This window comes from Protomyctophum parallelum (genome assembly GCF_964188405.1).
Source record: "Protomyctophum parallelum genome assembly, chromosome: 5".
NCBI lineage: Eukaryota > Metazoa > Chordata > Actinopteri > Myctophiformes > Myctophidae > Protomyctophum > Protomyctophum parallelum.
Window position 1 is genome coordinate 40988983 of NC_139702.1, and position 15597 is coordinate 41004579.

General features: G+C 44.9%; 2 protein-coding genes across 3 annotated transcripts; one reads left to right on the forward strand and one right to left on the reverse strand.

The window, feature by feature from the left end:
* Positions 1–237: 237 nt before the first annotated feature.
* On the forward strand, positions 238–4243 carry LOC310859422 (uncharacterized protein). The gene is made up of 4 exons (XM_083765958.1): positions 238–637; positions 974–1033; positions 1328–1578; positions 2386–4243. Exons 1-4 carry the CDS (start codon positions 598–600, stop codon positions 3697–3699), a joined length of 1665 nt encoding a protein of 554 aa, XP_083622084.1. The 5' UTR covers positions 238–597; the 3' UTR covers positions 3700–4243.
* A 3634-nt stretch (positions 4244–7877) lies between these two features.
* lyl1 (LYL1 basic helix-loop-helix family member) lies at positions 7878–15037 on the reverse strand. Of its 2 annotated transcripts, XR_014569310.1 has the most exons (4): positions 14199–15037; positions 10733–10827; positions 9493–10395; positions 7878–8717 (listed from the first exon to the last, which is right to left on the reverse strand). XR_014569310.1 is itself a non-coding variant. In XM_083766073.1 (3 exons), exons 1-3 carry the CDS (start codon positions 14894–14896, stop codon positions 9827–9829), a joined length of 1362 nt encoding a protein of 453 aa, XP_083622199.1. In that variant the 5' UTR covers positions 14897–15037; the 3' UTR covers positions 7878–9826. The 2 variants fall into 2 exon arrangements, 1 of the variants encoding a protein (XP_083622199.1); XM_083766073.1 differs by having other exon boundaries at positions 7878–10395.
* Between the last annotated feature and the right edge of the window lie 560 nt (positions 15038–15597).

Consider the following 15597-nt stretch of genomic DNA (forward strand, 5'->3'; position numbering starts at 1 on the left):
GAGAGGAGAAGAGAGCAGATGAGAAGAGAGGAGGGGGAGGAGAGGAGAAGAGGGGAGGAGGAGGGAAGAGAGGAGGAGGAGGAGAGGAGAAGAGGGGAGGAGGAGGAGGAGGAGGAGAGAAGAGAGGAGGAGGAGGAGAGGAGGAGAGAGCAGAGAAGAAGAGAGGAGGAGGAGAGGAGAATAGAGCAGAGAAGAAGAGAGGAGGAGGAGGAGGAGGAGGAGAGGAGAAGAGAGCAGAGAAGAAGAGAGGAGGAGGTGCAGGAGACGGTGTCATCAGTGGGCGCTGGTCTCCTTTCAGCCACAGCACCAGAGTCAAAACCTCAGCAGTCACAACACGACAGTCTCCTTTCAGCCCCAGCACCAGAGTCGAAGCCACAGTCACAACACGACAGTTTCCTTTCAGCCCCAGCACCAGAGTCGAAGCCACAGTCACAACATGACAGTCTCCTTTCAGCCCCAGCACCAGAGTCGAAGCCACAGTCACAACATGACAGTCTCCTTTCAGCCCCAGCACCAGAGTCAAAGCCACAGTCACAACATGACAGTGTCCTTTCAGCCACAGCACCAGAGTCAAAGCCACAGTCACAACATGACAGCATGCAGGTCAAGAGGAGCTCCAGTTTCAGTCTGAATACAGGTATAAATAAATAAATACGAATGGTGGTTATGGTGGCAAAACTGTGGCAAGTTCTGTCCACTTCAATATTCTCAGGCCAACATTAGAGCCCTACCAAAAAAAAGAAATTAAAAGTGTGGAATAAATTAGAACAACTGTTGTTTTTATGTAAGTAACTGTCTTGTATGGAAGTCTGATGTGTTGTCCTTGTGTCTATGTAAAGAAAACCCTCAAAATAAATGATGGAATAAAAAATCCCTAACCCTAACCCATAATGGCATGCCCAAATTAGGGACACACATCCAAGTTGAAAGGCAGAATTGCCACATTTCTCTCATGACATGTTTCCCCCTCTAGATGGCACCCTACTCTCTCAACTGTCAGAGGTCAAACCAACTGAAAAAATTATCACTACTTGTAAGTACAAGGAATTGACTGACTCCTATCAGCACAGTTTTAAATTATTAGATTCCACATTCCAGAATACAATACTTAATTCTTTTTTAACCTGAGCAGCAAAATGTTGGTGAGGCATTTTCTGCAATACTGCAAAAACGGCAGCAATATAACAAGATGATGATGATGATAATGATATTGCTGGATGTGATCAAAATATTACATTAACAAATGGAAGAATAAAGATAAATACAAGAATTAAAACAATATGTTGGTAATAGTAGTAGGTAAAAAATTATAATTGTCCTCTTTCAGTTCACCATAGAATCAATAGCCTGGAAGAGAGATCTTCTCCTGAGTCGTCTAATTCGTCCACCCTGGCCTCCTCCCCACCCTCCTCCTCCACCCCGGAGGTGCGTTTGATTTTGCTGGGGCGGTCTGGATCTGGGAAGAGTACAGCGGGCAACATCATCCTGGGCCAGGAGGCGTTTGTGTCACGGGCAGACAGCCTCACAGCCATCACGCTGCAGTGTGACAAGAGGAGGGCGCTGGTTGCAGGAAGAATGGTCAGTAGCTTTGCTCAATCAAGTGACTGACTGGGAAATGTGTCCGATTTAACCACTTTCTAGTCTCGCGTGTCCAGACTGTTGCCTCTTTCAAATGCCTCCGTCATACAGTCTGGAGCAACGGAAGCTCTATCATGAGTCAAATATATAAGCCTCCACCCCACTATTTTAAAATATATTTTCGTGAACAGAAATGCCAGCTTTCGTACTCTGATTTCGGGAGGTGTAGTTCCAGACTAGGCCTATACTGTATATATCATTCGGAGATCGCGGTATAGTTGTAACTTGTCTGGCTACACGAGACTAACCACTTTCAAACATTTTCGAGCTCACAACCCGTTACATTGCAACGGCTAATTGCCATTCATCATCATGCTTCTGACAAGTCAATCTGCATTGTATGTATTTCTCCTTTGAGGATGAATGTTTTGTATTTTTCAAGGTCAAGGTGCTTTCCCAGTTTCAAAAGGAAATGTTATGCACGTCCATATAAAACCTTTTTCTTTTTTTTTGTCTTGGATGCAGGACAAAGTAAGCAATCAGCATCAACAGAAAAAGTCTGCACAACAGCTTAATGCTCCTAAGACTTTACTGTGCCAAAGGAAACTTTGCTTTTGTACACTAAAACCTGCATTAAAACCGGCAGTGTTAATTTTTTAATTTATTTTATTTTAATAGTCTTGAATAAGTCATTAAGTCATTGTCCTTTTTAGTCTTCTGTCTTAGTCAACAAAAGTAGCACTGTATAAACCGTGGTGCGGATGTTGCCTTTCCTCCCTCCTTGACGATGGTCTCTCCTCCCTCCAGGTATCAGTGGTGGACACCCCGGACTGGTTCCAGTCAGAGCGCACTCCAGACGAGGTACGAGCTCAGATCTCCTCTTGCATTGCACTGTCTGCCCCGGGCCCCCACGCCTTCCTCCTGTGTGTCCCCGTGGACCAGCCTGCCCGAAACGAGCTGCAGGCCTTACGCACCCTGGAGGCCGTTTTTGGCCCCGAGGCGGTCCGCTCGCACACCGTGGTCCTCTTCACGCACACCGACCGGCTCAGGAAGAGCGGGAAGGCGGCGGGAGGCAGCGGTGTGGAGGAATACATCGCCTCTCAGCGGGGCGATCTGTTGAAACTGGTGGAAAAATGCATGGACAGGTTCCACGTGATGGAAAGGGGACGAGGCGAGGGGGAGGGGGAGGGGGAGAGGAGCAGGAACGTGGCAGAGCTGCTGGAGAAAGTGGAGCAGACGGTTAGAGAATCAGGAGGAGGCTTTTATTCGTCCCCCGCATTTCAAGAAGCAGAGGACAAAGTGAGGCAGAGGCAGGTGGAGATGGCCAGGGAGAAGAAGAGGGGACGGACGGAGGAGGGAGGAGAGAGGGTAGAGGATGGCACTAAAAGGCAGGCACTCCTTTCCTCCCCGCAGCCCCTGACCAAGGCAGAGGAGGAGATTGAAGGAACGAGGGACGAAGCGGAGAGGAGCGTGAGCGCCACGAACCTGGAGAGTCTCCCTGAGATCTCGCTCTCCGCGCTGTCTCCCTCGCTCCTTCGCTCCGTGTGGGAGAAGGTGGAGTCCGGGGCGAGGATGGTCCCCAAGCTGCTGGCTGACAGTTCAGTGTGGGAGAAGTGTCAGGGGGGGCAGGAGGTTCCAAGGTCGATGGCAGACAGTTCCATTCGGGTAGGATATTCTGGAGCAAAGACGGTGGGGGCAGGGAGTCCCCTTTGGGAAAAGGTCGGGTCGGGTGCCAGATCTGGGGCCAGAATGGTGGCTGACGGTTCCATGCGGGTTGGAGCTGGGATCGGTGCCGGGGCAAACAGGGTGGCACAGAGTCCAGTGTGGGGGAAAGTGGGATCTGGGGCCAAAAGAGTGACTGAGAGTTCAATATGGGATAAGGTCAGAAGTGGCAGCAAAAAGATCCCTGTGGTGGTCGTAGGTGCATTGTTGGGTCTTGTGTTGGGAGTATTTTTTGGAGGGCTGTTCGGGGGCGCTGTTGGGGCAACTACTGGATCTGTGGTTACTGAAGTGGGCCGACGGAAATATGGTAAAAACACCCATGAAGCATCAAAACATGTACATGAAGGCATGGAATCACTCAGGAAAAGTGGAGAAAAACAATTATTGAAGACAGAGTAAAACAAATAGGAAGTTCTTTCCCCGCTGATTCTGCCAAGCCTGTTCCCTTGGCTGTGGTTTCTCTAGATAGCAGGTAGGGACAGTGGGAATCCCAGGCTTGATTGAGTTTCTTCACTTTGACATTCAGAGCGCTGGATTTTGGAGCTTGACAAATTTCAAAATGTAAAAATGCTTCTTCTCACAGATGCAATGTTGTTTATGTTAATACAGTAAAATAAACACAAAGCACTGCCCAGAGGCCCCAGATAAACTCAGTTGTTGCTGCTTCAGCTATTAATTTGCACTATTTAGTAATAGTTTCTTATAATTAGGGTTAGGGTCAGATAGATATGATGCAGTATATAGTATGTAAATACTAATTTAGCGGCATTTGTATATCTAGTAATGAAATGAAACTGTATTTAGTGATAGTAATTATCATACAGGAACAATATTACATATATCATTTGTATTTCCTCTTAATGGTTTAATTTAAAAAAAGAAAAGCTCCATAGAAATGCAAACTTTGATAAGTCAAATATTTCTTTACATTATTTTGTTAACATTAGTTTTAATGTGTTTGCTTGCTTATCATGCTGTCACTACTTAACACGACAATTCCTTATAATTAAAGAAAACAAAGTAATTTCTTTCATCTGTTATTGTATTATTATGAGTGTTCATATTCCATTCTGGTTTCAATTATCTCTCTAGATTCTTTCACCTTCAGCCCCATTCAATTCAATGCAATTCAATTAATTGAGGGCTTATATTAGGGGAATGGCCAATAATGCACTTTTGCACAAAATAACACCTGGACCTCTTTGGTGGGGACGTAACAACTACAAATAAAGGTAAGAAAGCCTTCTAGCATGGAATTCTCATTTAAGCTCTAATTTATACTTTCATAGACAATCTACAAATTCACAACATGTTCTGGGCTGGCACATTGTGAGCCTTTAGATCTGCCATTTTGAAAATAATTTAAATATTCTTTCACAAATGGAGATGTCAGGGTTAAAGCTAGGTACCGAGGAGTGTACTTTACTACTTTGTATATTTTAAATTGGACTCAGAAAATGCTAAATCAACATTCCGAGGGGCAAATTAATCCGCAATCTCATATATTTCTTCACCGCATTCATTTTATTCTGCGTTGCACAATCTCCTCCCTGCTGCAGTGAAGACCACGTTTCCAATCTCTCCTGCCTCAGAAACTCAGAATTGCTTGTAATGGCCGCAAGAAGGTCAGCGCTACATTAAGTGCAAACTTCAATTGGACTAAGTTATGTGAATGATGTATGATGCAATTCACCATGAAATCCAGAAAGTGGTATTTCTGGGTCAGGATGAAGCAGGTCTTCTTGGTGGCAACGGGGGCACAGCATAGGGTTGCTCTGAGAGGAGGACATTATCTCTAGGTCCCAGGCTGTCTACCATCTCCCTGCTGGGCCTCTATTACATACTAAAAGTACTCACTTTTACTTAAGTAACTATCAATTCTGCAATGCAGAAATACAGTATAAATAATAAAAAAGTCTAGTAATCAACAATTACTTGAGTTAAATGACAAAATTATTGGCGTCAACATATACTTAAAGTAGTAATCATTATGCAAAACGTCTCGTTTCACAAGTTATATGAAAATGGAGGATCTACAAGTTCACAACGCATTGCAATGCGACACATTGCAAGCTTGTAGATCTTTTAGTAAGCAGTAAGCACTCAATGAAATTATGCCTGGTAACTCCAGCAGCAATGAACCATTGCATTACATAATCATGTAATGATAATATGGAGTAATAATATATGTAATAGTATAATTGTGACTTTTTTAATTCTCAAATGTATCAAAAATAGCTTGCAGATTGACTATTTCCCCGACATTTTTTAATAATATTGATTGAAAGTATAGTACTTAAGTGATTGAAACCATATCACAATTTTACATGAGGTAAACCTAGATTATATCAATCAATCAATGTTAATATTGTCAATATTATATTGATATACTATAAACCTGGATTAAAGTTCTCAGTCACCATGACTGATTTCAGCCATTTGGATTCCATACAAGCCAGAATGTTTTCTATGGAATGTTGTGCAGCGAAAGTAGCCCCTCTACAAGCTCTCAATGAGTCTGCTTGTAGATTGGCTATTTTTGGTTATTATTTTAAGATTAGAGAATTAGAAGTGGTCAAACTAGCAATATGTTCAGAAGCATCTTCCATCAAATCAATCTGTGATTTCTTCACCTGGTTGGCTGTATGTAGAACAGCAGGAACAATATGACAATATAAACAATATATATTTTTTTTAATGTTTTTTTGCGACATTTGCCTTTATTTTTTATAGAGGGACAGACAGTAGGCTGACAGGAAATGGGGGAGTGACATGCAGTAAAGGCCGTCTGGATCGGGATTCGAACCCGTGGCACACTGCCAGACTCGGGCACCTTAAAACTTTAATATTAATTCACTTAATTATTGTCTCCACCAGCCGAAGTCATGGGGAGAGTATATGGTTTCGTGAAGCACACATTATAACCCTGTGGTTTTCAGTCATGAGAATTAATTTTTGCTTTTAGGTATGTAGCTTTGTATGAATCACCCCCTGTACTGCTTCCAGAAATTCCAGTATTCTACACTGTCTGCCTCTTGTATGTGTATGCATGTTTATGTATGCATGTGTGCGTGCATGTTTGTTAAGTGTTGTAGGCCAAACATTGCCACCATGGGGGGGGGATAGTATTGGTAGAAGAGTTATGCAACAAGCTCTTCCTGTTGTGCAGTATAGTGCAGGACTCGGAGTGAGCAGCGGCCAGGGTCTTTTAGAGATGTTCTCTCCCCTCTCCTCTTTGTCCCTCCGTTGCTCTCTTTTATTCCAATGTGGCGGTTGCCACCACAGGACCCCCGACCCCCCCACCCTTTCCCCAATAGCACCCATCCCTCCAGGAAACTGGTTGGCCGTCAATGAGACAGCACTAACTGTTGGTGCTTCCTGCTATAGGAACAACACGGCACCGCCACCGCAGAGCATTGTGGGGCCTCGGTGTTGCCTCGGTTCCACATCCACCCTATAACCACACACACCAAACCACGTCGCTTTGGCAATCCATCTCTCGCTTTTACATCGTTACCACATCCACCTGCGCTTAACGCACAATGTGCGCTTTGTCATGATCGTACACATTTACACATGTACAGTTTCAGATGAGCCGGTCCCAATGTTCACGCTCTCCTGATCTTTTCCTGAAAGATTTCTGAAAATGCATGTTTTCCCCCCAGGTTTAAATCTCTGATTAGCCTTGCTAATTCCACTGCTTTGCTAATGAAAAGAAGTGCCACTCCTCGACACTTCCAGCATAAGAACTATTTATTCTGAAAATAATTAACATAACACGTTGGTGACCCACTTTCTCACTGACAATCTACTGAATTGCCAACATGCAGGACATGTGCAGTCCTCAAAACATCTGTACTTTGTACACATACTGTACACACACACACACACGCGCACACACACGCACACACACATCTACTGTAACACCCCTCCCTAAAACAGCTGCACTGAGGGGGAAAGAAAACAAACACCCCATCAAACTGAGGTGAGTCGAGCAGGGTTTTTTTTCCACACCAGGGATTCTCATGGTCAAATAATGGAAAACCTACGCAGGAAAATAATTATCCTGTGAATGTCCAGCTGCTTATTGTCATCACATACCTCACATATTTATTTTATTTGTCTCTGTACCCTTTCAGTGTCGATGTTAACACCCCCACCCCCCCTTCTTACTTGTTTAAAGCAGTACCGTAATCAATCTGTCTGCTACAGAACCTAGCCTGGGTAGGGCTGTGGCTATTCACTCCATATCGTAAATGTAATGCCTGATGACGGATTAAGTGTTTTTTGGCTGGATTTTTTGTTAATGGATACTATTTTTTTTATTGCATTCTTTTTTGCATTCTCAAGTTTGTTGTTATTTTTAGTTTTGGCATCTATTTTACTTTTTTTAATGTAATCTAATTGACTGTTTATGAACACTTTGCATAGAGCCAAGTCTACCTATTTAACACAGTGATATAACATGGTCTACTTTCCTAAACTGCTGATAGTAAAATGCTTTGAAAGTGTTGAGAAATCATGCTGACAAGAGGCAGTCTTTGGAGAGCGCAATAAGAGGATGTCGAATACGGAACAGCAAACTAAAGCACGCTTTATTTCTGTCTGGTACAAGTGTGTCACAACGTCCGTGGAGGCCGGGAGGGACCCTCACCCCGCCTTGTCAAACAAAAGAAAAAGGAACAATAGGGAACATCAAAAAACTAGCAACACTGTTTAATCAATGCGTGTCGGCCATTGGCGTTTCTGGAATTTCATCTCACTCTATAGGCACAAAACGAGCACTGTTGGCGCTCCATTGTACTTTGAAGTTCATGTCAGAGAAGGTAGCACATATAAACTTCGAAAAACTGGATTTACTTGGAAATCTACTATAGCATTCTGTTTTTGTAATGTTTTCTTTACCACACTGGGGGAACAATCTGTAAAAAATAACTGATCTACAAGCTCACAACACATCACATTGCGACACGTTGAGAGCTTGTAGTCCGGCTTTTTCTGAAAGAGCAGACGTATGAAATGGGATTAAATTGTCTCTAAAATCTTTATCTGCACTAGACAAGGCAGCCTATGGTATACTACTTCTATGATGATGAACTGATTATGATGATGTTGACATCGTTGGACTACAGCAATCATTCCTAGATAATGAGAATGGATGAATTTGGCCTCGCTCACTCACACTCGGTCACTCCATCATGGCGGAAATCGTGTGGACGTCTAGTGGTATTTATGGCATGTATTTAAACATCTCCATGTATGCAAGTCACATATTTTGGCAGGTCACCAATTTCACCGTAGCACTGCCATGCTGGACTGGAGTGACCGAGTGTGAGTGAGCGAGTGGATGAGATTTGGGTTTGGCTTTAAAGGGACCTTTATAGAGCAGTGGTTCCCAAAGTGAGGTCCGGGGACCCCTAGGGGTCCTTGAGGGAGTTCCAGGGGGTCCCCAGCTAAATGAGAGTTAAGGGTATGGTAGCTCTGTTCCATAGCCTTCCGCTTCGCAGAAGGCTATGCGACTTAAATCAGACCAGCCTCTCTTTAGTGGAAATCTCACGAACGTTTCACCTACTCACCAATACAAACACGGGTTGTGTCAATAGAAAGCCTACTTTCCTTAGTGGAAGCACTCTGAGCCCCCCACCACACGTATAAATGGTACTTTTTGGCCAGAAAGGGATTTTTTTCCACCGGAGGAAAGATATTCTCTATGAGGCAGTTCTCTGGGCAATATCAGTAGAGGGCGCAGCGGAGAAACTAATTTTTTTTTTCGGTGGAAACAAAATCCCCTTTTGGCCAAAAAGTACAGTTTATACGTGGTGGGGGGCTCAGAGTGCGTCCACTAAGGAAAGTAGGCTTTCTATTGACACAACCCGTGTTTGTATTGGTGAGTAGGTCAAACGTTCGTGAGATTTCCACTAAAGAGGAGAGGCTGGTCTGATTTCGATTTGAGATTCAAACCGGTAAGTCGCATAGCCTTCTGCGAAGCGGAAGGCTATGGAACAGAGCTAGGGGTATGGGTCTGTAACTCAGAGAATGGAACCAAATGTTCAGACCATGAGGCTTTTGAGTTAGAAATCTGATAGGTTGGTCCTAAACTAAATCCAGCTAGAGATATTGCCCAATTATATGAACCTGTGATTGGTCCTTTTTTTTTAAATTGTAATTAGTGGTTTAGTATATTGAAGATACACGCCCTAAAACATAACCATGCTGGCCTCATTTTTATTTAAAGCACTAATATGTCTCTTTGAATATTCTATAATGTTTTACACCACGTCATAACCAGTGGTTTCCAGAAACACAGAGCCCCACAGTTTGCACATCACATAACATCTACACACTCACAACTACATGTACAATATTGCATCACAAAAACGCTCGCGAGCTGAAATTGCAGCTTTTCAGTAAAGAGACCGACATCAATTCCAGTATCTCAGCTGTCCCATCTGCTGTATCTATCCAGTCTGGCGTTTATCGTAACTCTCAGCTGATTGCACTCTTCCGTCAGCGATGTCCCATGATGTCATCGTTCATCATGTCTGGCCGCCACTGTCCTTATCTGACCCTTGACCTTTCCCAGAATTCCATGGGTCACCAGCGAGTTCTTGGCCCCGAAGCTCTCCTCGCTGTCCGTGTCACCGTAGCAGCTAGAGGTCACCGGGGAGCTTCCGAGGGCAATGACCGAATCAGTGGAGTCTCTGTTTCTGAGCGTGGTCACTAGCGCAGGCTGGGCAGCACCGAGTGGAGGGCCCTGCGAGGGGGGGGACACGTCACGCTGAAAAAGAGGATTCAGTTCGTCGATGTCCGACCCGTCCTTCGGGCTCTCCGCGTCCCCGGCCTCGTCCTCCGATAAACCCGGCGTCTTTTCTTGCGCCTGGTCGTTGAGGAGGGTGACCAGGAAGTTGATGTACTTCATTGCCAGTCGGAGGATTTCGTTCTTGCTGAGCTTCTTGTCGGGAGGGTGCGTGGGGATGAGTTTCCTCAGCTCCGAGAAGGCCCCGTTGACGTTCTGCTGCCGCCAGCGCTCACGGCTGTTGGTGAAGACACGCCGAGCCAGCTTCTGAGGAGGGCCTGCCGGGGGAGACGAATAAACTGCACAAACACACATGGTTTGTAGCAGATTATTTAATGTTTATAACTTCATACTGTATGCCTACTGCAGCATTTTCATAAACACACACACACACACACGGTAGAATCCTCAGTATTAAATTTAACTCGGAGTGAGAGAGAGACCCGTAACTTCCGTAAGGACCATTTTACTTCATTTTACAGAGTTAAATGCACTGATGATTTTGCTGTGCACCTCCGTCCAAATGCCACACATTGCACACGCGGCACGCGCACACACACTTGAGTGGATACTCACACATACACACACCTCATTCAGATGAATTGTTTGATTTGATTACAACATAGCAAATCTTACAATCGTTGATCTCCAACTCAAAATGTGAAGAAGGCCTTCTCTTGATCCGGTTGTTGCCGAAAATGCCATAGTTGTTTGAGGGACCTAGGAAAGAACTACAAAACAGAGTAGAGATGTTTGAGGGACCTAGGAAAGAACTACAAAACAGAGTAGGCTAGAGATGTTTGAGGGACCTAGGAAAGAACTACAAAACAGAGTAGAAATGTTTGAGGGACCTAGGAAAGAACTACAAAACAGAGTAGAAATGTTTGAGGGACCTAGGAAAGAACTACAAAACAGCGTAGAGATCATTGTATAGGGGAAAACACAGTACGGACAACATTTTTATAAATGACTAAACAAATCACCCCACTATGGACCTATACTGTACAATAGAAATGTTATTGTTTGTTTACAATTTTTCTGCTATATTTTGAGCAGCCAAGTCTATGGACTTTAATGTTTGTTTAAGGCTCTAAATGACGATTTAAGGCGTCATGTGGCCGATGTACCTACAGTGGACGCTCCTCACTTCATTCCTCATTTTTTGAGGGGCGCTATCCCCTCCTATGTCTAGCTTTGAGGGTTTGTGTTTGAATGCCATTGACAATGAATGGCCAGCTTTGAGTGTTTGTGTGAACACAAACACTGTGTAAACACAAAGACACGAAGGTGAGAACGCAAATTAAATTAAATTGTCTTTGGCCGGAATGAGATGTATGATGATGTATTGTTTTTCTTTTTTTAATTAGACTATAATTAAATGTCCGAAATAGGAATGGCATGGTTAAAAGTGGTTGAATGATCCCAAATTGGGATGAATGCCAAAGGATGGATGGCGCTGGGGAGAGAATGGCTAAATCCATTAGCTGTGTTGTGATTATGCTGTGTTGATTGAGCGTGCACGCCGAGAGGGAGGCCAGGGTCATTAAGCCTGGTTACTGGCCTATTCTACTGCTAGGGTGTGGAATAGATCAATGTTTCCTGCTAACAAACGGGCCTGAGAGAGAGAAAGAGAAGAGATTTATTGCCAGATCTCCATGACAGATGTATACTCACTGCACTGGAGCTCCTTCCTTAAAAGGGATATTTCGCTTTCAAAAAAACTTTTGGTAATTGTATCATCTACTCAGGTTTATGTGAACACCCCGGACAGTTTTAAAGTTGCTCCATTCAGTATTTAGATATTCGATATTCATTTTAGCTGCCCCACCCCCTTCCTATACAAGCCCATTGTAACTTCAAACTCTATTTTAACCATGACCCATCATTCTTTCTGGTAACTGATACTGTCCTGATAAGTGAGGGGCCCTTGTTCTTTCAATTAGTGTTTTCATTTATTTTTAATACCGGTAATTGTTTTGGAGGAGGAGGAGGCCGGAGGACCTTTTTAAGCTATATTTTAAAACGGTAAATGAAAAAAAAACACGGCCCCAGTATCAGTCATCAGAAAAAAGGACGGGTGTTTTCTATGAATCTATCATGGTTAAAATGGAGTTTGAAGTTACAATGGGTTTGTATAGGAAGGGGGCAGGGCAGCTAAAATGAATGTTTTTTAAAGTGAAATATCCCTTTTAAGAGAATCTGTTTAAAAAAAAAGTCCTGCTCGGCTTACTAATGCGAAATAGATGAACAGTGTGATAACAGGTGGTATTGTAGGAGCTGCCATGTCATTTATTGCCTTTTTCAGTGCCTGATTAAGTTCTGTTAATTTTCCTTTTTCAGTGTAGGCTACTTATTTAACTTTATTGTTGTTCACCTCATTTGCAACACAGAGGTGAAATGATAAAAAAGGCTTAATGATGCCGAAGGTTTTCAAGTTATTTCGACACTTTTCAAAATCGTTCGAAACTCTCCTGAAGAATAGCCCATCTACAAGCTCACAACGCACTGCAATATGATTTATTGTGATGTTGTACGTTGACTATTTTGCTACTTTGCATACGACAAAATCTAATATAGGGCATTCATTTATGAAAAAACTAAAAAGGATAAAGTGGAATATAAAGATGCAATGGTTTTTGCCTAACCGTGACCATATGAAAACATCTCTGCTGTAGATTACTGTATGTGTGCGTGCATACTACATAATAACTTGTTTAACTGTATATTTAGCCATATACTCTAGTCTTCACACTGTACATTACATCAGCATTGGCAGATGTGCCCATTCCAGAAACACATATCCTGCTGTATGTTTCACAATGTATTCCCATAATAACTGTCTATAAATCACAATGGGATACCCAGCCGCACTCTGAAGTTTCACATGAAACAGAAACCCGGACAATCATTATAACCAAAAACGGATCATTTCCAGAAATATTTATCCATATCAGGAAGCCATAAAAGATGGCATGGTTATACAGTTGTGTTCCACCTCATCTCATACTAGTGAAACAGAAACGGTATGAAACTGTAACGAAAACAAATAGGTGCGAGAGAAACAGTGTGAAACCATGCACAGTATGTATACATGCCAGTGGTTCTCAACCTCTTCAGGCTGTGACCCCCAAAAATAATTATATTTGAACTGGGAACCCCCCAACCCTGACAAGCACTTAGAATTGTAGGAGTTGAGGAATTACATTATCGGTTCTGCAGATAAATATTTGCCTTGCTTTGTGAGCTTGTAGATACATTTTCATCACAATTTATTTTGATGCAATGATATTTTTTCTTTTCTTTCTGTTTGAGGAATTAATGTCTTATTTCACTGCTGGAAGAAACTGCAGTCACTCAGAGTTAATTGTAGTAGATAACAGTAGCACAATTTGAAATGTGCACCCTATGGCCAGAAACATTGACTATAGGGTTTGACTGGATTGCTGAATTCCTACAATGACCATAATGCTTTGTCATCTGGGAACTTTTTATCCAACGATTTTTGCAACCCATTTTTTTCACCCAGTGTCAATTGTCTAATGTAATCCTGGGCACTGCACACCCTCTGCCAACCCGGGGAGAGCAACGGACTGACCTCATGCTTTCTTCAATGCATGAGGAGTCCAAGGCTCCAAGCCACTTCTTTTCACCTGAGAGGGGGGAGTTTCCCCGGTTGGACGTAGCAACGTGGAAGGAACAACCAGTTCCTTTCCCCTCCATCAGGCTGGCCAGGGGGAGCAGTATGACCAGGATTACTGCATGTTTTTTGTGAGGGTACCTACCCTAGGCCAGTCCCAAAGGGGTCCTTGAGGGAGTTCCAGGGGGTCCCCAGCTAAATGATAGTTTGGAACCAAATGGACCCTTATGGGTCTGTAACTCTGAGAGTGTACAAATGGAACCAAATGGACACCCTCTAACGGGTCCATTTGGTTCCATTTGTACGTGCTGATGACGCAGAGGAGAGAACACAGCATCCCCAGTGGGAATGGAACCTACCAGGAAGTTCTCCCCCCCCCCCCCCCCCCCCCCCCCGCGGCTGCAAGCACTTTGAGTACTTTTTCCACCACTGGTGAATCCTATACCGTGACATGCATTAGCTCACCTGGTGAAGAAGGGGTGCGGGGGCAGGTACTGGTGGGGCATCACCCCCGGAGGAGGAGGGGGGGCAGGCTGGCCTCCAGGGCTGCCCCCCGACTGCAGAGACGTGAAGTGGGTGAGACGCAGGTCTCCGTTGGGCCCGTGGAGCAGCGCGGGGATCGGGTGCAGGGTGGTCAGAGGGGTGTTGGGGAGCGGCAGCGGTGGCTTGCTGTGACCCAGGCTGATGACCGGGATGTGTGGAGGAAGAGGAGCAGTGGTGGTGTTGTTGGAGGAGGTGAGAGGAGGACGAGGGAGGGGGGGCGGCGTGCACGGGGAGGTCTTCATGGACTCCGTGGCGGCCGGGAGGAGAAGAGGAGGAGGCGGCCCTGAGGAGACGGACGGGCAGCCTCGCTCCTCCTCCTTCGCCGTCTCCATGGCGATGTCTTCGTCGTGGGGGTCGGGCAACGCTGCCATCGCGGCCACGACGGAGCTCTGAGGCGAGCTCGGAGCCGGGCGATCGTCCATGTCTCCCAGGTGTCCCCCCGTCTCGTTGGCAGGGTGCTGGGGGGGAGTGTCTGGGGACACTGGGAGCTGTTTCTGGAGGAGGGGGCTGTGGTGGTCCATGGAGCAGGAGGAAGAGGAGGAAGAGGAGGAGGAGGAGGAGGGGCGAGGAAGGTCGGGGGACAAGGCAGGCAGACTGGTGTGGTTCATCTTCTCCATCATGGTGGCGGGAGGGGGGATTGGGGGAGAGTTCTCCTCGGCTGCTGAGCCACTCGTCTTTCTCTCCCTCGATGCGTGTGGATATACTTGGCAATGTTGTTTGTGTGAATTCACTGTATGCGTGTTCACGTGTGTGTGTGTGTGTGTGTGTGTGTGTGTGTGTGTGTGTGTGTGTGTGTGCACGGGCGTAGGGACTGATTGGCTCCAGTCTTTTCACCTCCAGCTCGTCCGGTCGATCTCCCTGGTTGGGTTTTTACTAGTCCTGTAGTTTCTCTGATCTAGTCCCGCATGTCGTGTAGTATTTTGTCGTACGTGTTTCCATTCCTCAACCCAGTTTCCATCAGACTCTGATGGTGGGTCGTCCTCAGCCCTTGCCTGATGCAGGCTGGTCCTCCCTGACTACGCTGTCATTCTGAAGGCCGCCAGGTGTGGGGTGTCGTGTGAGTGAGCTTACATTCGCTTACATCCCTCGTCTAGAGCAAAAAAAACCTGCAGAAGGTGTATGTGTATGTCTGTGGGGATTACGGTCCCTTCAGAAATAGAAGACTGCTTCTGTGACACTGTCTCTGTTTCCGGAGCAGAGATTGAAGGTGTTGCTGTGGTCTGGCTTGGCATGGATTTGTCTGTCAGTACATCCTGAGGCACTAGAGGTTTTTTGTTTTCATAGGTCTCCAGTGGCATCTCTTGATGAGTCTGTATATCTG

Coding starts and splice junctions, on each gene's coding strand:
- LOC310859422 (XM_083765958.1), top strand. CDS start 598: ATGCAGGTCAAGAGGAGCTCCAGTTTCAGTCTGAATACAG. Junction 1,034..1,327: donor TGAAAAAATTATCACTACTT/GTAAGTACAAGG, acceptor GTCCTCTTTCAG/TTCACCATAGAATCAATAGC. Junction 1,579..2,385: donor CGCTGGTTGCAGGAAGAATG/GTCAGTAGCTTT, acceptor TCCTCCCTCCAG/GTATCAGTGGTGGACACCCC.
- lyl1 (XM_083766073.1), bottom strand. CDS start 14,896: ATGATGGAGAAGATGAACCACACCAGTCTGCCTGCCTTGTCCCCCGAC. Junction 10,828..14,198: donor CCGCACCCCTTCTTCACCAG/GTGAGCTAATGC, acceptor TCTGTTTTGTAG/TTCTTTCCTAGGTCCCTCAA. Junction 10,396..10,732: donor TGAGTTGGAGATCAACGATT/GTAAGATTTGCT, acceptor GTGTTTGTGCAG/TTTATTCGTCTCCCCCGGCA.